At 39.8% G+C, this 22,820-nt stretch overlaps 3 protein-coding genes across 3 annotated transcripts in view; all 3 read right to left on the bottom strand.

Moving 5' to 3' along the window:
- Positions 1-673: 673 nt before the first annotated feature.
- LOC149117621 (glutathione S-transferase omega-1-like) lies at positions 674-8,358 on the bottom strand. The gene is made up of 5 exons (XM_089283445.1): positions 7,213-8,358; positions 6,279-6,441; positions 5,437-5,537; positions 1,983-2,094; positions 674-1,161 (listed from the first exon to the last, which is right to left on the bottom strand). Exons 1-5 carry the CDS (start codon positions 7,300-7,302, stop codon positions 932-934), a joined length of 696 nt encoding a protein of 231 aa, XP_089139571.1. The 5' UTR covers positions 7,303-8,358; the 3' UTR covers positions 674-931.
- Positions 8,359-8,496: 138 nt separating this feature from the next.
- Positions 8,497-13,837, bottom strand: LOC149117622 (glutathione S-transferase omega-1-like). Its single transcript, XM_089283444.1, has 5 exons — positions 13,672-13,837; positions 13,344-13,506; positions 10,747-10,847; positions 10,185-10,302; positions 8,497-8,841 (listed from the first exon to the last, which is right to left on the bottom strand). Exons 1-5 carry the CDS (start codon positions 13,759-13,761, stop codon positions 8,606-8,608), a joined length of 708 nt encoding a protein of 235 aa, XP_089139570.1. The 5' UTR covers positions 13,762-13,837; the 3' UTR covers positions 8,497-8,605.
- A 2,794-nt stretch (positions 13,838-16,631) lies between these two features.
- The window catches only part of LOC110067804 (protein MMS22-like), a 32,383-nt gene continuing 26,194 nt past the window's right edge, over positions 16,632-22,820 (bottom strand). Inside the window, exons 27-39 of the mRNA XM_020775139.2 lie at positions 22,508-22,620; positions 22,166-22,226; positions 21,373-21,489; positions 20,677-20,775; positions 20,502-20,555; positions 20,062-20,108; positions 19,387-19,465; positions 19,125-19,183; positions 18,694-18,788; positions 18,345-18,405; positions 18,202-18,259; positions 17,515-17,648; positions 16,632-17,070 (exon numbers count right to left, since the gene is read on the bottom strand). Of these exons, the coding sequence (XP_020630798.2) occupies positions 16,977-17,070; positions 17,515-17,648; positions 18,202-18,259; positions 18,345-18,405; positions 18,694-18,788; positions 19,125-19,183; positions 19,387-19,465; positions 20,062-20,108; positions 20,502-20,555; positions 20,677-20,775; positions 21,373-21,489; positions 22,166-22,226; positions 22,508-22,620 (1,071 nt within the window). The 3' untranslated portion in view covers positions 16,632-16,976. The remainder of the gene's footprint in view (positions 17,071-17,514; positions 17,649-18,201; positions 18,260-18,344; positions 18,406-18,693; positions 18,789-19,124; positions 19,184-19,386; positions 19,466-20,061; positions 20,109-20,501; positions 20,556-20,676; positions 20,776-21,372; positions 21,490-22,165; positions 22,227-22,507; positions 22,621-22,820) is intronic.

Below are 22,820 nucleotides of genomic sequence, written 5' to 3' on the forward strand. Positions count from 1 at the left end.
CTATTTCACGGGATTTGAGGCCGAGAGTGATGTAAAAAAATGTAAAATGTTATGTGTAAAAAATGTGAGAGGGGTTACCTTAGGAATAAGAAACCAGAAACTGCAAGGGACCGCATACGATAAACGCTGCCAACGTAGGATCTATAAGAGATCTGATCAGCCAAAAAAATGTACGAAGACAAACAATAGACTGCAAGGCTGATACTACGTGAAAAACGTTTCGAGACACCAACATGACAAGAACCGATAAAGTAGGATCGCAACAGTGGACAGCTGTTTCGCCCTTCTTGGGGCTCGTCAGTACTGTGTAGCGAAGATATGTAACGCCAGCCCAACAGCCAACGCACATAAATTGCAAAATGACCCGTTCACTATATCAAGTTCCGTACTTTGAACTCACTTGCGCCCCGAAACATGCGTTGCCACATCATGTGTTTCGGGGCGCACGGTTGAATGTTTAAATGTTTAGGCTGGCCTTGTCCAGCCACATTATTCTTTTGCTTTTCGAGACACCAATCTTGACACTTTGTCTCCTTACGCCCCGAAACACGTGATGTGGTAACGCATGTTTCGGGGCGCAAGTGAGTTCAAAGTACGGAACTTGATAAAGCGAACGAAAATGAAATTCCAAAGCAAAACGTTAAATTACTTAGCATCAAAAACTGACAAAGACTGCGCTGACGGTATTTCTTTTATTTAGTAAAATTACCTAAATACACAGAATAACCAGTTACAAAAGCCAAGAGCTATCCTCGCATGACCGTTGTTTTTTATGACGGATTTCAACAATCTTCGAGCTCTTAAACTAAAAACTGCATTACTTCTTCAACCTACTTGAGTCAGCTTTTCAGAGATAAATGAAAACATAAATGTCCTGAATCTAGACTTGATGGAAGAAAACGGCAGAAAGAGCGTGTAAGAGGACTGTTGTTTACGCTTTTTCTTCGATGCCGACAAGCTGTGAGTCTGGATTTCCCTCCCTGTACAAGTCAAAAAACTTTTTGTGCCACTCCACTGGGTAGCTACATTCCTTGACTGCGGGCAAGTCGCTCATGGCCCCGCACCAAGCTGACAGGACTGGGAACTTGCTGAGGTCAGCCAGCATATACAGGCGCTCAATCCACGGCCACATCAGGTAGTCTGCCATGCTAGGATTGTCACCTGCGGCAAGAAACAGCCATATCTATTTGGTTATTAGACCGTTGCAAGATTTTGCAAGGACGTTCGCCTTTTATATCAGTAAAGGTTTATCCAGTTGGTTCCCTCCCTCTCTCCCTCCCCGAAGGAATTTCCTTTAGGATAAGTTCTCTCGCCTTCCTGAAACCTCTGCATTCCCTTACATGCTAGGTAAGTCTGTGTTTGAACCAAGTGGCCCGTAAGGTTGGCGCTTATCTCCGGTTTTCGTAGCATGAAGCTACTTCTACTCCCCCTCGCATTGGATGCTAGCCCACCACAGGGTTGCTACAGCATTAAATTCGCCGGTACCTATTTATCCACCTAGGTGGAACGGAAAGAGGCCCTGTGCGCAATAACATCACGCAATGGCTCCTGCCAGGGCTCAGGCCCAGATCTCTCGCAGCTTGCTAGCCAATTAGACCACCGCGCCTACCCCACTTGCATGGCAACAATAAAAAACAAAAAGATTTCTTAAATGACTTAAAATTGAATTTCTAATTCTTCTTTGTCAAGAGAGGATGAAGAGTATGAGAGTTATTGCTTTATTCCCAAGGTAATCCCTAGCCTGCAGAACAGGCAGATTAGCGGGCCAGAGAGCGAAACGCGATACACGAGCGCGGAGCGCGACCACGACCATTTTCGCCTTCGTGGTCGCGCTCCGCGCTCGTGTATCGCGTTTTGCTCTCTGCCCCGCTAATCCGCCTGTTCTGCAGGCTAGGTAATCCCTCTCAAGCTATTTTAGGCGTGTCTAGAAATAGCCAATCTTGTGACTTGCATCATCTGTTTTAAAACTGGTGGCACCTCACCTCCAACGAATTTCTTATCTCCTAGCTCTTTTTCTAATTCAGTAAGCTGCTTGTCTAGCTCTTGCTGGGCTTCAGGACCGCCTGTTAGAGATTTATAAAAGGCGGGAATAATCTGCCAGAGAAATGCATAAGACGCATAAGAAAAGGTAAAACTGTCCATTGGAATGAACATAGTCCAGTGTCTGAACTCTCCTTTCTTCCCGCACCATATAGGGGTTGAACCCACGACCAGGCGAGCGAAAACAGAGTTCAGGATAATTTGCATGCGCATGCTCAGAACGCCGCCATTTTCTCCCAAATCTGGGGAAAAACCATCCGGAAGTACTTTCCAGCTTCGCCTTGTAGAGCGATTTCTTGAATAATGGCGGGCGTTTCAGGTAAGTGTAGGTACGTTAAAAATTTTTTGGAAGTCGCGGAGTTTGCCTTTTCGCCCGCCTGGTTTCAACCCCTAAATAGGGTGGGAATAAAGGAGAGTTCAGGGACTAAACTAGAATGAGTACAGATCATGCACAATCTCCCCCAGGTCCTGGACGTATTGACCCCGTTGGTAAATTAAAACTAAGATTTTTGTGCCAAATAACATCGTCGTGCTACAGTTTAAAACATATCCACACTACGTCCGTCCACACTAAGCTGAAGGAATTTCAAAACGGATTTCACTCTGAATTTCCATCAACAATACGCTGCTAAAATTTAAGAACGTAACAGTTACCGGTCATTCTGGATTTGTGTTTGTGGAACACTTCACATGATTATCGTGACATCATTGTTGTCAAAAAGCTCCATTTTCAAAATGCTTTACGTCCACATGAAAACGAAAAGTAGGCGTTTTCAAATTCCTCCGGTCTGAAGAGCGTTTTCAAAAAGCTTCGTTTTCCTGACGGATTAGTGTGGACGGTAGGCCTAACCGTAGAAATAAATCTCCGCTTTTAAAGTTCTCCGGCATAGTGCAGACGCTGCTTTAGTATGCCTTCGTCGCCTGGTTAACTAGTGAGACAATCTCAGATAGTGCAGAGCGCAATTGATAGCTCTGGTACAGTAGTCCCATGAGTACTCACCCCTACTCGGTTCACTTCCGGTTTGTGTCTATCTTGGTAGTCTGCTACGGCTTTTCCCCCTTGCAGTGTGTATGTTTCAAGGTTGTATTTTCATTCAAGGTCCAAACATTACGCACAAATTAATTACTACTGGTGCTTTAAGTTGATTTTCGTTCATTTTAAATTCAACAATACGCTGAAGCAGCAAACGTGACAATTTAGCTCTTCACGCCAACTTTGTAACTTGATACTTTTGTTTTCCTCGCAAAGCCATGTAATATGAAACCCCTATTTTCTCCAAAACATACGGAAGATGTCCTTGTTTTTTGGAGATAAATGAAAGAAAGTTAAATATCTGATGTAGTGATGAAGAAACGGAACAGAGACGATGTTTTACTAAAAATGCAAATTTTTACCAATGAACAAGAACTAATTTAATTATCAGATAGTCACGAAATACCACTTTCTTTTTCTGTTGCCACCTTTGTTGTTAACAATAAAACAATTCAAAATTAACACACAACGATATTGATGGCTGAGAAGCTTTTCAACGAAAAGTATTGAAGATAAACAGCGCTACTTGGCCGATATGAATGAGTCTCCTCACAGACTGATTAAATTAATTTGCGCTTTCATTAGGTGCCACGGCGTCTGCAGCAATATTTGAGCATTTTCCTGGTTTCTTTTGTTACAAATTCACAATTTGCGGAGTATTAACGCCACTAACTTGAGAACTTTTTGGTCTCTCTTACAGACACAATTAAGGCAAGAAATAAACAAGTCGCTAAGGAGAAGCAATATATTTGAACTCTGACAAGCACACTATTGTAGATTGAAAACAGCAGATATCTGTTGAACCGACCTGTTTGTAATTCTAAAAGCTACGCAGCCACAGTAACGTTTCACTTTTGCAATAAAAAGGGACAACTGGCGCTACCTGAAAAATAACTGCCGTCCTTGGTCACATGACACGATATATAAAATACTGCGTGTAAAGATAGTGTATAACACTAACAATGCTAGAACGCATGCGTCTTACATGTTGAGCTCTACCATAAGGAAAACCACTCAACATTTGTGCGTGATTCCGTATGCAATGTATCCTTCACCTAATATAGAGGCCGCGAACCCTAACTAATCTACGCATGCGTTTAGGGCAAATTAGTTTTGTTCTAAGGAGAATGGTACCACAAGGAGAGCAAGGGGTTACCAGAAACAAATATATAGCTTTGCGATGTTCAAACTTAAGCGACGGCGATGGAATGTGTTTTACGTAGAGTACACATGTACCTTTCCCACCCTACTCCCACTACTTCCCTGCCTCTAAACTGATTAATTAATTGAAATTAATTAATTAAACAAACATTAAAGTTTACACCTTAGCGCCATAGGGCCATAGTGCCATAGTGCCTTAGTTCCTTAGCGGCAGGCAACCCCCATAACCATCCCAATAGTGCACTCTACACTAAAAAGCACTGACCTTATCTTTGAGGAAAGTTTTAAAGAAATGATTGTATTTTCATGCATTTCTTCTCCAAAGTTTTAGAACAATAATAACCCAGTTTTGAAAGAAAAATGCTCCTATTGTTATTCGCAAATTAAAGTTACTTACATTATTACCTGCATTTTCTGACCGAGTCATGCCTTTGTTATCACTAAGTCACTCGATCACTGTATATGGGTTATTGACCAAATGTTGACTATGGGTTATTGACCAAATGGTCAAGATGGCTGGACACATACATAAATACATACATTCTTTATTCAAGACGCAAAGTTACAAAAGTATACACATAAAAACAAAAGATAAAAAAGAAAAGGCGTCTCGAAAAGGAAGTTATGAGGTAAACCCTATGTAAAAACTCCCTAAAATAATACGAGAAATACAGAAAATATATAAAAAACAAGGATCCTTAATTAAACATTCAGATACAATTTGAACTTGGATCGGAATAGCTGGAAGCTATCAGCTTCCACTAAGTCTCTTGGTAAATTATTCCATAGCTTAACTATTCTAATAAAAAAAAAATGTTGGTAACAATTGAGTTTGGCAGGTTTGATATAAAGTTTGTACGAATGATTAGCTCTCGTACACTTAGATATCGGTCAAGTTCTTTTTTTGCGAGTTTCCGAGACGTAGTCGAGGTCCATAAACTCGCAAAAAAAGAACGAGGCCAATATCCAGCCATCTTGACCGAACAAGCTTGGTCAATAAAAGATTTACTATATGGCTTTCAGGGAAATTTTTCTTGCGGGACACGGCGGGTAGTCCCGAGCGGGCAAGATAGCTCCATCTTGCCCGCTCGGGTAGCCAATCATAGCGTAGGATTTGATTCATCTTGCCCTCTCACGGAGCTAGCCATATAATAAAAACAGTTATTACCACAATTTACGTAAATAGATTAAACGATACGTACCTTATTTCCCAAAACTTCAACCAGTAATCGCTGCTTGTGTTTGGAAAAGATATCTTTAGGAAAGAGGGGTGCCTTTTCCGGGTACATATCCTCAAGGAATTCTGAGAGAAAAACAAAGAAAGTCCCCAGTATTGCATTGCGCGTCTCTACTGCGCATAATTTCACGCGTGATTAGCGCGCGCGCATTAAAAGAATGGCGGCTTTTTCTTTATGGCTGTACCTCGCCATAGAGGTAAATTGTCATTTTCTCGCAAACGAGTATGGTGACCTATCATTTTTTTTCTGTTGTTTTGAATTGAGTAATAAATTTCTCTGTGTAAAATAGATATGGACCAATTCTCAGTGTAGAACAGAAAGCAATCGTCGGAAACGTGAATTTAGAAAGCAATCGTGGCTACTATCATGGTGCTATTATAAGGATTTATTGGGTATAAACAAGGTGCTGTTATTCCTAAACGGACATGGGGACCCCTCATTTTTATTTCAAAATTTAAGTTCCTGTAATATAAACAATCAATAGGCGAAGTTTCACAAAAATTTCAGTGCAGGTTCTATTTCAGTGGAATGACCTTAAGCGCTTCTATCTAGCTCACGCTTTGTCGCGCAAGCGAGTTTACGAACTACGCTAGGGGGGCTTCGGGCGGCTTCGCCACTCGCCTGTGTGTATTCCGTGGCTTCGACGCTCGCGGCAGGATCGAAAGCCTGGTTGCAGGCTATGCTGAAAAACGATAAAGAGTGATCTACTTGGCACTGGTCTTAAAATGGACACTAACAACCACATGTTCAGCTGAAGGGGGTAATGCGATAAAAATCTCTTAAATATAAATTCGGACTTCACTTACCACAGCAGATTGCAGATTCATAAATGACCTTTCCATCGGGCATTTCAATCACTGGGACCTTTCCCAGAGGGTTTATTTCAAAAAACCACTCTGGTCTATCCTTCAAGTTGATGTTCACGCACTCATACTCAATACCTTTGACCGCAAGCACAAGGCGGGCTCTCTGTTTTAATCAGATTCAAACACAAAGACTAGTAATTACAAAACATATGAAAGTACAAGCTGCATTCAGTTTTAGAACATGCCATAAGATGTTATTTGGGCGACCCTTCCGCTATACGATCAAAGGAAATGATTTGAAGGTCACATGGCACTAAATCCGCAATGCTGGAGTGTAAGCTACACGCTGGGGCATAAAATCAAAGAAAACTCAAGCTTAACTGATTGAAATCGCTATGTTTTTGAAGTTGTCACATTCTTTTGGTCTCCAGCATGGCGGATTTTGTACCACGAGACCGTTTGTTGTTCAAAAGGCCTTTTATGAAGGTCACTGGTTCGAACTGGTAAAAGTTCAAAGTTCGGGGGCGTAGCTGGGGTGGGGGGGGGGGTTCCTTGGGTGCCCGTGACCCCTGTATTCCACTAAGCTTGCGATCTCGACGAACTCAGGACAAAATCGAGGGTCTGTGGAGAGGCTATTACAGGCCATGATTCTCACACTCTTTCACTAGTAATTAACGAAAAGAAAATATCGCTATTTGAAGATTTCCAACACAAGGTTTTACTCGAAATACCAAATAAAGATGGATGACCCTTCAAGAGGGATTTTTCGTCTCAAATTGTTCATCAATGCATCCAGATTTGAGAGAAATAACTACGGAGCCGTCTGAAACGAATTATTCGTCGTCCGAAATATATTAGGCCATTAACATCGTGATTACTGTTGTTGGCGAAGTAGCACAAAAACTAGCTACATGTAAACGATTGTAAACATTACCTCAGCAAATGGACAGAATCTCATACTGTACAGACGAAGACCGTCCCCTTTTCGGGCTGGTTTTTGAGATCCACTGGAAAAATGGCTCATTTTCTTTGGCAAACTAATGCACACACTGCAGCTTACGGCAAACAGAAATCTGCTGCGTCACCCTGACCGATGTGGTTATCTTCTGGTCACGCTAATTTGCATTTCTTATCTTGAGTGTATATGCTCCTTAGCCTGCGAACGCAGACGTATTTCCGGCTGTCACTTGGTTCCGCCGGAAATAACGTCGTTTATTTTCGGCGGAACCAAGTGACAGCCGGAAATACTTCTGCATTCGCAGGCGATATGCTCCTCCACCGCACAATCTCATTGCGTGACATCACGGCTGCTATTTTGGCGTTCCCAAACAGGGTCCAAACAATGCCCAAAAGTAAAATCTTTCTCCTTTAGAAAAGACCTTATAGAAACATCCGCGAGTGGAAGTTTGGGGGAACGAGATAAAGAGTTCATGTTCCAACAGTTGTCTCAAACTTTCACGACTGTTTCCATTACTCAGCTCGATCAAAAACACGAAGAAAATGAATTTTTTCATTTAGAAAGTTCTGAGAAGAAAGGAAAATCCCTATATTTATGGTGATAATCAAACTGTAAGTTCTCTTGGCTCAGTCCCGAGTGAGTTACATGGTATTTTGTATAAATGAATTCATAGGATCTATCATTGTGTGAGTTATTTCTAGAACGCAGTAAGATAAATATAACGAGGGTATTTAGCAGCTTAGAGAAACATGGAAAGTTAAAATCCAGTAAAAGACAACCGGCTTTGAACGACTGTTCTCGCTACGAATATACCTATATAAGAAGTAATAAACTTTTATTTCGGAAAAGATGGCGGTATCTGGGGTCGAGAATGCGAGCTGTAGAGCTGGACGGGAAGTTATCACGGATACTCAGGCATGCAAATGCTCAAAAAAGATCAAGGGAAAGATCCAGCCATCTTGACCGATCAAGCCTGATCAATGAAAGATTCATCATATGCCACAAAGTGCACCATTTTTCTTGGGAGGCATAGCAGTTAGCCAATCACAGCGCAGGATTTGGTTCACCTTGCCAAATTGCTGAAAGCGCTACATAAAAAGCGTAGATACGCAACAAAACTACCCTTGAAAGCAGTGCCGATCAAATAATCTGTCTCTGATATGATAGCTTGTAGAAAATCAATCAAAACCAGGGTATCGTGACAGGTAAAACCCACAATTCAATAAAATTTGAAAAATAGATACAATTTCCCTATTCATCTGCGCTTTTCCCTCATTTTATTTAGTTGTGAGACGTGTATATGTTAAGCTATGTTCATTGCTGTAATTAGTAGGAATCGAAATATCACAACGCGTTTGACGAACATTGTTCACGCTTTTTCCTCAATACCGATAAGCTGTACTTCTGGATTTCCCGTGAGGAAGCCTTCCATGTACTTTTTATGCCACTCCACTGGGTAGCTGTCTGCCTTGACTGCAGGCAATTCACTCATGGCCACTATATAAGCTGAGAGGACTGGGAACTTGGTCAGGTCGAACTGTATATGTATTTTGAGGCGTTCCAAAAACGGCCACATGAGGTAATCTGCCATACTGGGATTCTCACCTATGACAAGAAATTAGTTAAATTTAGTCAATGCATACCATCTTGAAATTGTATGGGGAAGAGAGGAGTCTGGGTTGAGTTGCCAGAAAAAAAAGAGGGGATAGAGGTTCCCCAGTGAGCAAGTTTCTTCTTTCTGCTATTTTGGTGATTTCCACGACTTTATATTAAGCAGTTGCGTATGTATGGAAGACCTCTTTGTAGGACTTTTTGTAGATCAGCTGCAGAACTTTGGAACAAACTAGCCAATGATATACGTTTATGTGATAATCCAAGTCTTTTAAACGTAAACTAAAGACGTATCTTTTTAAAAATTTTGATTTTAGCTAAAAAGAAATTTTGATTTACATTTTTACTTTTGTCACTGTACTCTTTTTTATCTCGTAGGACTTTCTTTTTAGTTCTTTTTGCGTTTGTAAAGCGCTTAGAAAAGATCTGGATAGGAGCTACAGAAATATTATATTATTATCATTATTATTATCATCATTATCATTATCATTATTATTCCATGAATAATAGAATGTGTATTGTAAAGTTTGAAAGTAATTTTCTTTTGTTTTTTTTATTACTTCTCGTGTACAATCGATGACACAAACCGCATATACTTTCGCTACTTTTCTGTGACATTTTAAACAAAGTTATTCCAATTCTCAGGTTTTCTCAATTTAATTCATTTCTGTAAACTACATTTTGCCTTCTTTTTAACGATTTTAATACAATTGTTATTGTAAATAGTTTTGTGCTGTAAATAATTATCATGTAAAGTTTTAGTGAAGAATTTTATTGAGCCCAATAAAATTGTTATTAAATTATAATTATCATTATTATTATTATTATTATTATTATTAGGCAAATTGTTTGTCACATTTTCTGGACGCTGAGCCATTATTTTGTTTTTCATCTTATGTCATTTGTAACAAAGGATTAATACAATCTTATTATAGCTCGAAACTGAACATTTTTTTCAATATTTTTTGTTTTGTAACTATTATCTATTATTATTATTATTATTTTAGTCACATTTTCTAGAAGCTGAGCCATTATTTTGTTTTCATCTTATGTCATTTATGACAAAGGATTAATACAGTCTTCTTATTATAGCTAGAAACTTAATTATTTTTTCAATATTTTTTTGTTTCGTAACTATTTATTATTATTATTATTATTATTATTATTATTATTATTATTATTATTATTATTATTATTATGCATACTGTGAGTTCCTCCCTGGGGGGAAGTTTCCACTGAGCCAATCTATTTGGATGAACGATAGAATGAAGTGGGCTCACTTGAAAGCTGTGAACAGAATGAGATTTGGATCATCTGTTTGAAGATTAATGGCTCACCTCCAATAAATTTCTGATTTACATTTTTCAGTTCATTTTCAAATGCCACAAGCTGTTTGTCTAGCTCTTCCTTGGCTTCATCTCCACCCCTTAGAGCTTTGAACATTGCAGAAGTGAGCTGCAAAAGAGAACATCAAATTTGCTCAAATTATCATAATTAATAACTGAAAACTGACTTAGGAAACAGAACCTGAAAGTTAAGAACAATAAATTTTACTAAAAGCTTTTCAAGCCTGTTGGTTCACAAGTTCACAAGGCTTTATACAATTAGAAAGGGACAACATCATGGGGATCTTGTTGCATCTGGTCAAAAATAGGCTCAACTACCTGGCACTGTTTGGGAAAATTAGCCAGTGCTCCTTCCTCAAAAACACTTATTCCTAGGGAGGGCCCTTGGTAACTGTACTCAAATTGCAAAAGAGCAGGGGAAATCAAGCTCAGTCAAAAAGACAAGTATTGTGTCCAACACGCACACATAAAATGTGCCAGTAATTTCAGGATAAAGATATTCAAAGTGAAATGCTACAGAGAAACCAAACTTTGTTTTGTATCAAGCAGATACCTTGTTTCCCAAAACCTCAACCAGTAGTCGCTGTTTGTGTTTTTCATATGGATCTTTTGGAAAGAGCTGTGCCTTCTCTGGATACATATCCTCCAGAAATTCTGAGAAAAATAGAAACAAACGGGAAAAAAATCAAACATTTGTAGCTGATCACAGAGAAGAATTTGGTTCATCAACTTCCTAACTAAGTACTGTTTTCAGCTGCATTTAAACAGCAATAAGTCTGACAAATTCACAGTGCTTAAATAAGAAAATTGTGTCATATTTCCCACTCAGGTCGTATATGCACAGATATCAGAATGATGGCTGAGCCTATAAATTATCAGCAAGGAGCTTATAATAAGTAGAGTAAATCAATGGATGAGTGAACAAATGAGTGAATATATCAATAATTTGAATAGCTTGAATATCAGAACTCTCAGGGTCTGTGATTGGGTGGACAATGTTCATGTACAAGTGATAACTGGAACTAGAACTTTGACTTTTGATTGGATAAGTAATAGCTGATATCTAACTGTTTGCAGTGCAGCAGGTATTCCCTGAAATGAAAATGGAAAAATTTGTACAGACCAAATGTTTGCAAGCTATTAACCAGAATTTAGGTATCATCCCTGTTTTTGGATTGGTTCGCATTTAAAACCATTAGTATACAAACACAGAGACACCAACCTAAAAACTTAAGATGAAATCTGGGAGATCACTGATTTCAAGCTTCTCAAGTCCTCAAAACATATTATGTAAAATCAACCATTAAGTGTGAAAATATATACTAAATAACACTATCCTTCTTATCAAGGATATTTGGTGACCTGTACAGAAGAACGGGAGACTCAGTCTGTATTTTTGTAAGACCCTCAAATAATCCTGGACAGTTTGAATAGATGCAAAATTCACTAACTTCTACATTTCAAAAGCTCAGCAGGTAGAGAGCTGGACTACAAAAATTATGCACCCAGGTCAAGACCTGGGGTTAAGACCCAGGTCACTGAACCAAAATGGATGAAAAATGGATGAAAGAAAATTTTTGTTTATATTTAATCCACTTTTCTGTTAAACATCTGGAAGGAGAATACCAGTTGATCAGATACAAAATTAATGTCCCCCTCTTGTCAGGAGCCACACACCTCTTCATAAACTGTAATTTCATTTGCTCCCTGTTCCAGAGTGGTTAGTGCGCTTGTCTCCAGATCGAGCAGTCCGGGTCTGGGTCCTGGCTGGGGACATAATATTGTGTTGTGTTCCTGGGCAAGACACTTTACACTCACAGTGCCTGTCTCCACCCAGGTGTATAAATTGGTACCGGTGAACTTAATGCTGGGGGTAACCCTGCGATGGACTGGCATCCCATCCAGGGGAAGTGGAAATACTCCTAGTCGCTTCATGCTATGGAAACCAGGATAAGCTCCAGCCAGATGAGCCACCTGGCTTGTATACAGACTTAACCTTTTACCCCTATACCACACACCTCTATTGTTTTAAGGGTAAGGTTCATTGTTTCTGCTGTTTGTTCTATTGTTTTCTCAGCCAATCCTGTCAAGTGCCCTGAGAGGTGTGTGGCACCTCTATCTTGTTTGTGAAGTCAATAAATAAATAAGCTTATGGTTAATAAATGAGTAAGTAAATAGAACAAATTGATATGACCAAGCTAAATGCTGGAAGAAGTACATGATTCAAACCTTTTAACTAATGGCAAGGGTTTCCTTGATCTCTTTGATGTGACTTCTAGTACAATTTGAGTTTAAGGGCCCATTAACTGATCTTTTTGAGCCATTGCTAAGGAAAATTTATTCTTGTATAACCTCATCATTTTTTAGTTCAGAGTTATTTCGTGTGTTTTTCCTGATCAGTAACACTGGTAATGATGTCATCAGGCCACGCCCATGGTCATGTGACTAATACTGAAAAAATGCAAAGGCTCCCAGGCAAATTACTTTATCGCGACTTTTTAAATCGATTTAATATTTTAATTTAAATCCTCATTACACTACGCAGAGATTTTCTCATTTCTAAAAGGTCAGATTTTGAAAGAATTTCAAAATTATGAAAAATTCATAATTTTCTGAAAAAAGCATGATTTTGAAAAAGGAATGCATAGCTATGTTTCCAACGTTGACCTAAATTGAAATTGTTGGAAAAGGCTGGATTAATGAAAAACTGCATTTCCTTTAGCATTTAAAGAAACTGGAAGTGCGCCTGATATATATTGCGTGCGCAATTTACACTACCAGCGCACTTTGGTAAGGTCAAACAAAGCCATACCGAGTTAGTTTTTCTCTTTCTATTGCTCTTGTTTTTCTGCCTTTCTCTTATTTTGTCTTTGCTTGTATTTTTTTCACTTTGCATTTTGTGAAACAAAAAGAAAAAGATCTAAAATTTAAGCGAATTACAGGTTATTGAGTTATTCTTATTTTTCGCGCTCAAGCTGACTAAGTAACTGTAAGTGAAATTTCACCTCCTTAGCAACGCGCGCAAGCGCGCGTATGAAGCGGTTAATGGGTCCTTCCAGGTTAATCTCTAACAAGAATAATACTGACTAAAACGGTTCAGGTCTAATAACTTATAAGACAGTATATCTGATGGTCACCATTTTAACTTACCACAGCAGATTGCAGATTCATAAATGACCTTTCCATCGGGCATCTCAATAGTTGGGACCTTTCCCAGAGGGTTCATTTCAAAAAACCAGTCTGGTCTATCCTTCAAGTTGATGTTCACACAATCATACTCGATGCCTTTGGCCTTTAGCACAAGACGGGCTCTCTGCAAAATGTTATTAATTTTACAATGCAAGATCCTCACAGACAAAGAAAAACACAGACTGGATTATGTTGGAGACTCATCGGAATTTAGAATGTCATGTCGTTGATATTTACCAAGCAAACTGAGTGAGGGTCATAGTCAGAAATTCAGATTGCTCGACAGTACCTGTGCATAAGGACAGAACCTCATGTTGTAGAGACGAATGGTATCCCCTTTTCGGGCTGGCTTTTCGGATCCTTTCGAAAAGTGAGTCATTTTCTTCCTTAAAGCGACAGCTCCGTGCAGTATGAATGTTAAGTTGCTTGCCGAATTAGAATTGTGCAGCGTCACTCCCAACCTCGTACCCAGGGCCTTCTCCTGGACGATTTTCAAAATGGCGATGTCACGGTGATTTGGGTATCCCCGAGGGGTACCCAAAACCCTAGTGTTTTGGGTATCCCCGAGTTTTGGGTACCCCCGTACCCAAATCCCTAATGTTTTGGGTATCCCCACTCTCGCACGCTATTCGGCACGCACTAAAACATGTATTTTTTTAAAATGAAATTGCACTAAACGCAGCCTTATAAGTATTAGTCTCGTACTCTATTCGGCACGCACTAAAACGTGTATTTTTTTTTTTCCATGAAATTGCACTGAACTCAGCCTTGTCTTATAAGTACTAGTCTCGTACTCTATTCGGCACACACTGAAACGCATTTTTTTTAATGCAATTACACTGAACTCAGACTTGTCTTGTAAGTAACAGGCTCGTACTCTATTCGGCAGGCAAAAAAGATGTTTTTTCGTTTAATGAAATTGCACTTGTATATAAGCACTAGTATCGTACTTTATACATCTTATTCCAAAATGGCCGCCATTTTAGTATTCTTTTGTTTACTTGAAAATGAGCCCTTGTTGCCTCGTTTAAGAACGAGGTAAAAAGGGCTAATTTGCAAGTAAACAAAAGAATACTTGAATGGCGGCCATTTTGGAAAAACGTGTATTCGGCGCTTAAAACATTTTTCCATTTAATTATAGTCTCACTTGGCGGTGCTGTTTCCGTTGTGGAGGGCGTTGTGTTACTCATTTTGGTTACGGTACGCCACGGCAAACACGGTCGTTTTAGTCCACAGCTGTTCTTTGTTGGAGGGAGGTCAGGCTTGCTTCAGTGATGTGGTTCAGTGCAAGTTGTCGAATTTTTATAGAGAGATGTGCTTTAGTGTTTTCCAACTTTTTGACTACGTAAATGGGAACTCTTTCGAAACTACTTACGCGTGGATTTCGTAAACACATTTTACAATTGCGATAAATTGTGAAATGGAATCATTACAAATGCGACCTATAAGATACTAGAAAATGTTTTCACCAGTTGTTTCCCGTCAATTTTGAACAAATACTCCTTCGGTACATCATCTAGGGATATGTTTTATTTGTTTCATGAAATGACGGATTCAGTTGAAGCATCTAAGACTTCGTTCCTTAATGTAAGAATGTAAGATTAGTCATTTAAATGTACGTGAATTGCGCTACAACATTTTTCGAGTTTGAAATTAAACACTACTCCCAGTCGATGTGGACCTGGAATGTCTTGCTGACACTTGCTGCTACGTGATCTTGCATAATAACATAGTTTATGCGTCGCACTCTTCTCGGCATGGTACTCTATTTGGCATTTTACACAGTTGCGGCTGACACAGTTGCCCTAAACATAAAGTTGGAAGAGCTTTAGCTTATGGTCTTATCGATAATGACGAAAAGGTAGCTTCTCCTAATCAACATACGCAATTCAAGACTACAGTACCAAACCCATACCCTATTTAAGATCAAAATGGCCAAAATCGATACCCTATTTATGACCAAAACGGCTGGAAAACCATACCCTTCGGGGCCGCACATACCTATATAGCCCATATAAGGGAGTACCCCCCCCCCCGATTCAGGGTAGCCAAATCGACCGAAGATAAAAAGGCAAAGCAAATTTACAAAGACGAAAGTCATTCCAATGAGGAAAGTACTAGAAACTGCTAAAATGTATTAGGGGATATTTCCTAGTGATATGGGTATCCCCTTCTAGAGTGTTAGTTTGTTACCGTTTCTTTAGTTTAAGCTAGCCAAATCGACCAAGGATTAAAAGGCAAAGCGGTCGATTTGGCTACCTTGAATTAAAGAAACGATAACAACGAAACATATTGGAGGGGGACACCCATATCACTAAGGATTTGGGTATCCTACTTCTATTTGTTTCCCTATATCCAAAGATTGGCTTTGTCTACTTTATTTATATTTATTTTGTGTTTGTCTCCGAAACAAAGAACTCCCTTAATGACATAGAGAACTGTTCGCCGGCAAAATCTGCTAGGAGGGATGGTCAAGGAAAGAGCGACAAACAACTCTAAGACAACGTTTATTTCAGACAGGCAACATATACACAGAGGTCAGTCACAGCTTGAGACCTGCATATTGCGTGACGGCCGTATCTCAGTGTGTTCCTCGCATATTGACTAAATTCAATCGCAGCACTATCCAAGGTTTAGAATGTGCCTGTCTTGTTTGAAATAACCTGCATTTCAAAGGTTATCGATAGGCAAAAAACGCATGTTCATACAAGGAACTTTGGCGCGTGGATCGGTTTTGTATGTCGTTATAACTGCGGACTCGGATCGGACAGTGTTATAAATTGCGACTATTTTAAGCAACTTTGTGTTTATATCAAGATTAAGAAAGCTCAAATTCATTGAGACACAGCTTCGTAAGAAGATAAATGGTTTTTCAGCAGAATTTTGGATGATTTCACTTACCCCAGTCTGTGGTATTTAACGCTTTCAGTGTTTTAGTGGGGATACCCAAAACTCTAGGAATTTGGGTACGAGGGTACCCAAAAATTGGGGGGACAAATAATTGTCTTTAGCGAAACGTTCTTGCACTCTTCGGAAGAGGGAGCTAGGTACGGATGACTCCGCGCATGGCCCGCTGTCCAGTCTTAACAAAATGAAAATTGACTCACTTGGGTCGATGCCCTTGATCAGGCCTGGACCTTGACTGAAGAGCAGAAGAAAATGGCCCGCGAATTCTGAGGGGCGGGACGCAGCTTTTTTTTTCTCACTTACTCGTAGTCTAACGTTATGACACAAACGAACAAACGCAAATAAATACATTTTTTTTATTTCCAGGTTGTTTGTGCAAAAAAATTAGCACATATATCTTCTCTAGGACACAAAAATATCAACAACCTCTGTGAATGTCAATACTGTTTGTGTCTGCTGCGTAGAGTAGGGACCACTGGTTTAACTCTTCACGCTTCCATTTCAACATGTATATTCTCCTATTTTGTCTCCATACAATTCGTTTGGTACCAGTTGGAAGAATTGCATTTTCTTGTTGCTTTTATAACTCTCATAGCCTGCGTTAAGTGCTCAGCAGTCGGTGTTGTGAAAAGAAATGGAAACTAAGCACTTGATAGCGGAAACCTAATAAATTTGCTAGGATGTTATTCATTGTTCCATGGCCACATCTTCCTGTTCAAGGGCCTTGATCGCCACTTCTCCACTATGTCCAAGTCTACTCAAGAATGTCTTAAAGGAGGACCTGAAAATGAGTTAGCAGTAAAACCGTTATCATTTCACAGATTGCGAGAACTTTCTAACATTTACTGAAGAATGATTTGCCGCTGTATAAATTTATAGGCTCTATTTGTTGGATTACGATCGACTGGTGTCCCATCTAAGGGGGAGTAAAAATAAAATATTTAAGGAAACTGGAAATTACTGCCGATTAGGTAGGCTAAAAACGTAGACTATGTGGTCTAATTATTTTAAACGCAGACTCTTGTTTTCTTATATATAGGATGTTTTTAATTCTCTAAAAGAAAGCCAAAACATGTTAAAACAACCCCCCCGCCCCCCCGCCAAAAAGAAAGCAAAACAAAACAAAAGAGAAGTGAAGTTTCAAAAACTTAGAAGACTTATTGTCTCCTATGCAACTTTGAATGGTTCGTCACGCAAAGTTGCGTGACTACTCAAAAGAACTCACCTTAACTGCATATCAGTTCCCACTCCCCTCTTTTGCTCGAGTTGTACCACGGCCTGTTTACAGGCGGGAATTAATGCAGTTAGGAGGTCTGGATCGAATGTAGCCAGTGTCTCAAACGTTTTAAATACCAAACCCTGAAAAGAGAGACAGATGGATAAGCAGCCTCATTCACAGAACTTTTCTCGATTTCTAAGAGAAATGGCGTTGATTGATAAATTATTCCCTGCCTGAGTAAAATTAAAATGGAGTAGAAGGCTGAATATAAATCACCTCTCTAGCTCTGAAAGGTTTCGAAAGGATAAACAAAAGCAAACCAATTCTTTTCTCAACCTAATATGTGTACATATTCTTCCTGCCGTCTTCAATTTATTTCTTATAATATTAGTAGACAGAATTTAAATTTTTTCTTGCTGACAGGCTTCTGTTTTTCTATGCTAGCAAGCTGTCATTTATTGAGCGTCAAAACGAGATAAGCTTTTTCCGCTTTCCATCATTCCTCTCTTGGCGTTACAAGTATCTTATAATAAACCCAATAAAAGGAAAATAGTGGGTGTGTTTGTACGCCTTGCGTAACTACGCTAGAGAAACCGTTGTTATACGACGCGTCATTTAGGCTTGCCAGCAAACTTTATCTGTTGTGTACCTATATTTGTTTTCGTTATTGTAGTCATGATACACTTTTCTTACCTGGTGTAGAGTAATTTTGCTGTACAAGAAGTCTCGCAAGTGAGGCAATAGAATATCTCTGTCGAAACAAAAGCAGAGTCCTCAGTAAACGTCTTCCCTCGCTTTATCGAAAAGCAATGCATTAAATTCAATCCAAGTTGTACCTGGAGTTTAATTCTGGTGTTTTCTTACTCGCCCCAAGCATCAAACGTAGGATTTCAGTTGCTAGAAGACAAAAGGAAAAATGTACTTTAATAAACACAAGGCATCTAAAACAAGATGTTCTGTTCTTCCATAGCAATATAAAATAGATAACCAAAGTTGAGTCCTCTGTTGAGGATCTGTTAAAAAAACACGAATCTTGAAGACCCGTGTTCAATGTGGTTGACTGACAACGATTAACAAAGTTTAACGTTTTAGCCACAAGATCTTTAGAAAAACAAAAACAAATAAACAATCGGAGAAGCACGAAAAACAGCAAATAAACATCAGTTATATATTGTAAGTCTCCACCTTGTCTTCTTATCTCAGGTGGTTCATTTCCTTGTGTGAACTGGTTACACGTCAGTAAACAAAACGTGATGGACTCCAGCAGAACAGGAGTGTTTCTGTGAAGGGAAAGCTTAACACTTCAGTGACGTCTTTGATAAAGACCTACGTAGGTGCGCAATGATTGGTTGAAGAATATTCAGCAGTTCGCTTTCTTTGAAGAACGACTTTACACCAAAAATAAAATGCAGTTGGAGAGAATTCAGCTAATCGAGTACTCAAGAAAAACACCAAAAAAACACAGGAAAAACGACAGATTTTAAGCACTGCCTTCTTTACAATTCAGATCAAGAAAGTTCATAACATAATAACAGCGCGGGAAATGAGACGGAGAGAAGGCTACAAGGCCAACTATAAGGAGAACTACAAGGGCAGGAAGTAGATTTGATCATTACCTGGCTGTTTCAGAAGGGCAAAGAGTCCGTTTAAACAGCTGTTCTAAGAAGTACAAAGTCTGCAACAGACAAAAAAACAAACGAAATAATAACCGCATTGCAATTTTTCAGTCAGTGCCCTCAAATTTATTTTCTTTCATGAAGAGTCTTTTGACGTCCAGCCAATATCACATGACTTCTGTAAGTGCTTGAAAACACTCAAGTAACTTTATAATTGGTCTTCAAGCAGTTGTCAGCAACATGGCTTGTTTACTACACTTACCGATGTAAGATTTGCCGGCTGCTGTGGCAAGCAGAGAAAAGATTCCTGGATGATCTCTACCGTGAACTGGCGAAATTCACTGCCATAAGTAAAAGAAGAAAATGTTGTTATAAAGGTACTTTTTTAATTAAAACACTGGCAGAAATTTGCAAGCGGGTTTCGCACATACTTTCCTATCCTCAACTAAAGAATCGTTTGCCACACGTTTCTGCGAATTATTTTTTCTGTTTGCAGCGGAGCCGAGGTAAACTAAACTCCCTGGACAGGAAATTTAGCTGTTTTACACAGATTTCACTACACGTCTGAGAAAGAATTGAAGCTACACAAAATTCCAAATTTCCAGGAATAACCTTTATTTTCCATTTTTTTCCAGGATTGAAAAACTAGTTAGAGGACTCTATAGTTTTTCCGAATTTCCAGACACTCTGAGAACAACTTCTTGTGGACTTCATAAATGTTAAAAAGCAAACGGGCGGGGCTCCCAAGAATTCCTTAGCTTTGCGAGAACGGCCTTACGTTCCAAACTGCAGGAAGGGGACTTACGAGTGAGAGAGGTGTTCTGCGATAGCGCGAGAGTTAGGGGTATACAGAGCCAACCAAAATGAAAGGAAAAACACTGGAGAGAGAGCGGACTGGGGACTGAATCCGTACAAGGTTGTTTGCACTTTTACAAACCTGCACTCGGGGACTGGGTTAGATAAACACGATCCTTTGAGAACAACCTGTCGTAAACAAAGGGCAACAAGGAAAATGATCAAGTTCATTACAGTTGAAATCCTTTTCAAACTGCTGCTTTGGAAACAGAGTTAACTTGTCGTTGTAGAGAGGAGACTCCTGTTAACAGGTTTTGAATAATAAGAATAGGGATCAGAGTGCGTCGAAAAAACCTATGGGATGGTCGATTGTTTAAGAGTTAATATACGTTACGCGGAAATCAGTGAATGTTGTGTGTTTAACACTACAAGAATACGAGTGAATATATGAAAGATCGTATATTTGAACTGCGGAGAAGATATGAAGATATCATAGATCATCGCAGTTGTTATTTGCTAGTTTGCGAAACGACAAACGGCTGGATCGGAGTAACGTGACCGTACAACAAGCAATTTACTTACCATAAACGGATTCTTAGCGGGAACATTAGCCGACTGAGAGGACGTTTGTAACATCTAGGTAAACAGAAAACAGTAACAACATCTCTTTGTATAAAATTCGAATTCAATTTGATTCAGTAGCGGTAGTAAATCTGTCAACAAAACTTAACAATTCAAGCCGTGTTATTGCTCTCACCTGGTTAAAAAGTCGAAAATACGACAAAAATATTTGTTTTATCTTTCTTCGAATGAATTCATCTCGCTTGAAGTCCAAGCAGGCAAGACCCTGTAGAAACTGCGTAGAAACAAGCAATGTGAACTAAGCAGAAATTTCCAAGTTTAAAGCAGATATAGTTTTGTTGTTGCTCTCTAACTCTGGAAAAATAAAAATGACAGTACCAAATTAATGGAAACACGGATTTGTATAAGTTATGCAAGACTATCGTACGTGTTTTAACGATCGAAGGAAAAAAAAAAAAACGACGAAAAATCCTGCAGATCTATAATCAATTATCAAGTGAAAGAGAATTCTACGGGAAGTATACATAGGGTTGTTAATGACTTTCATTCAACCTAAAATCCAAGGAACTACAGAGCGAGTGATAAAAAAAGCCATTCAGAACACAAACTAAAAGCATATAACGGGCGACGGCAAACGAGGGAAAACATGAAACCGGCGGTAGAAAGAGCGCGAAAGTCGCCTGAGGATTCACCTGATTGGACGAGCAGAAAACGCCTTCGCTTTCATTGGTTAAAAAACACTCGAGTTTTATGAATAACGAGCTATCGAAGCCAGCAAAGCCTCAACCAGCTAAACACAATTAATTTCCCGCGCTGGAAAATCGCGCTACTCTTTCTTTGTCACAGTAGCACGTATACACGCCACAAGTACCTGATGTAAATGAGCCTTGATACACTGCATGACCAGCGGGGCTACTGGTTTCTTGCTGTTTGGTAACGGAAGAGCGAATTGGTCCACCAACCGAGGAAGCAAACACCTGGGCTGAGTCTGAAATGTAAAGATATTGGTTGTGAATCATCCTCTGTGAGAGTAACGGTTAGTTTCAAGTGGAGAGAGGGGTTGCGTGACGACCCTTATAAGTTAGGTAGACACGCTATGTGACGACCTTAATTTCGGCTGCAAAGGGGACTAGAATAAAGTCTGTAGCGGGCCAAGTGCCAAGTGTCCCATACCGCTTGAGCTTATCTCGGTTAGCAACAAGCGACTCCCCTTGAATGGGTCTCCCCCTTGAATGGGACGCTAGTCCATCGTAGGGAACCTCCCTAGCATCCTCCGGTACCCCTTTATACACCTCGGAGAGACGCACTGTTAGAGTAACGGTGTCTTGCCCAAGAACAGGATACAGTAACCCCAGCCAGAGCCCGAACCCAGACAGCTCGACACAGGGTTCAACGAGCAGACCACAAGGCCACAGGGTTCCTACCAAGAGTGCAGGCTGCAGAACTGACGTCTTGATATTGAAGTGAACTCATGCACACAGATTTTTGCTGGCAAGAAGATCAGGAACATGAGGGGTATCGACTGAGATGGATTACGATCAGCTTCTTTTCCTCTGAAACGCGCATGCGCTAACCGTGACCCAGCAGTTTTGACGGTTCTACCACAATGAACGTCGAGGCTCATAATTTTGAGTTAATGGCAACTTCCATGCCTAACAACTTGCCTTGCTGTAAATGATTTTATAACAATGTTTTGTCAGTAGTCCAGCAACGTGATAAGCCACCCTAACGAGAAATAAGAAAAACAGGAATGAGGACATGCGATTCATACACGGGTCAAAGCAATTCACTTTCTCAGTTACTCTCTCGTGACATAATTGAGTTTTTTTCACAATATGCTACATTATCTTGGGAAACCTGACTGAGCTGTCAATGAAGAACAAAGCCTGCTGAGTTACAGACAGAGGCTAAACAAGGCAGTATTTGACAAAGATTACACTACCACTCCCATCTTTACCGACGACGGCGTGGCAGGGAACATCAGTAGGGGAGCTGATTGGTTTTACCTCAGCAGGTCGGCAGGTCCCGCAGTTTTTATCACGTGATCGACATACTTCATGACGTCACCAAGGTATCTTTGAACCTGCTCACGAAACTGGATTGACTCGTCAAACTTGGTCTGTAGTGTGATAAATAATATAGAAGCGGTGTTAACGCAGTAAGATAATACCTCCCTAAAACCACTATTTTCATTCACCCGCTGTAAACACTGCCTTTATTGTTTTCAAGGGCTGGGGATGTTATTGTGATCTGTTATTTAATGTTCTCAGATCCATTGGAGCAACTCCTGCGGTGAGGTAGTGGGTGATCCTATTAACT

This window comes from Orbicella faveolata, unplaced genomic scaffold, assembly GCF_042242905.1.
Source record: "Orbicella faveolata isolate gen_17 unplaced genomic scaffold, um_ofav_v1 contig_12, whole genome shotgun sequence".
Classification (NCBI taxonomy): domain Eukaryota; kingdom Metazoa; phylum Cnidaria; class Anthozoa; order Scleractinia; family Merulinidae; genus Orbicella; species Orbicella faveolata.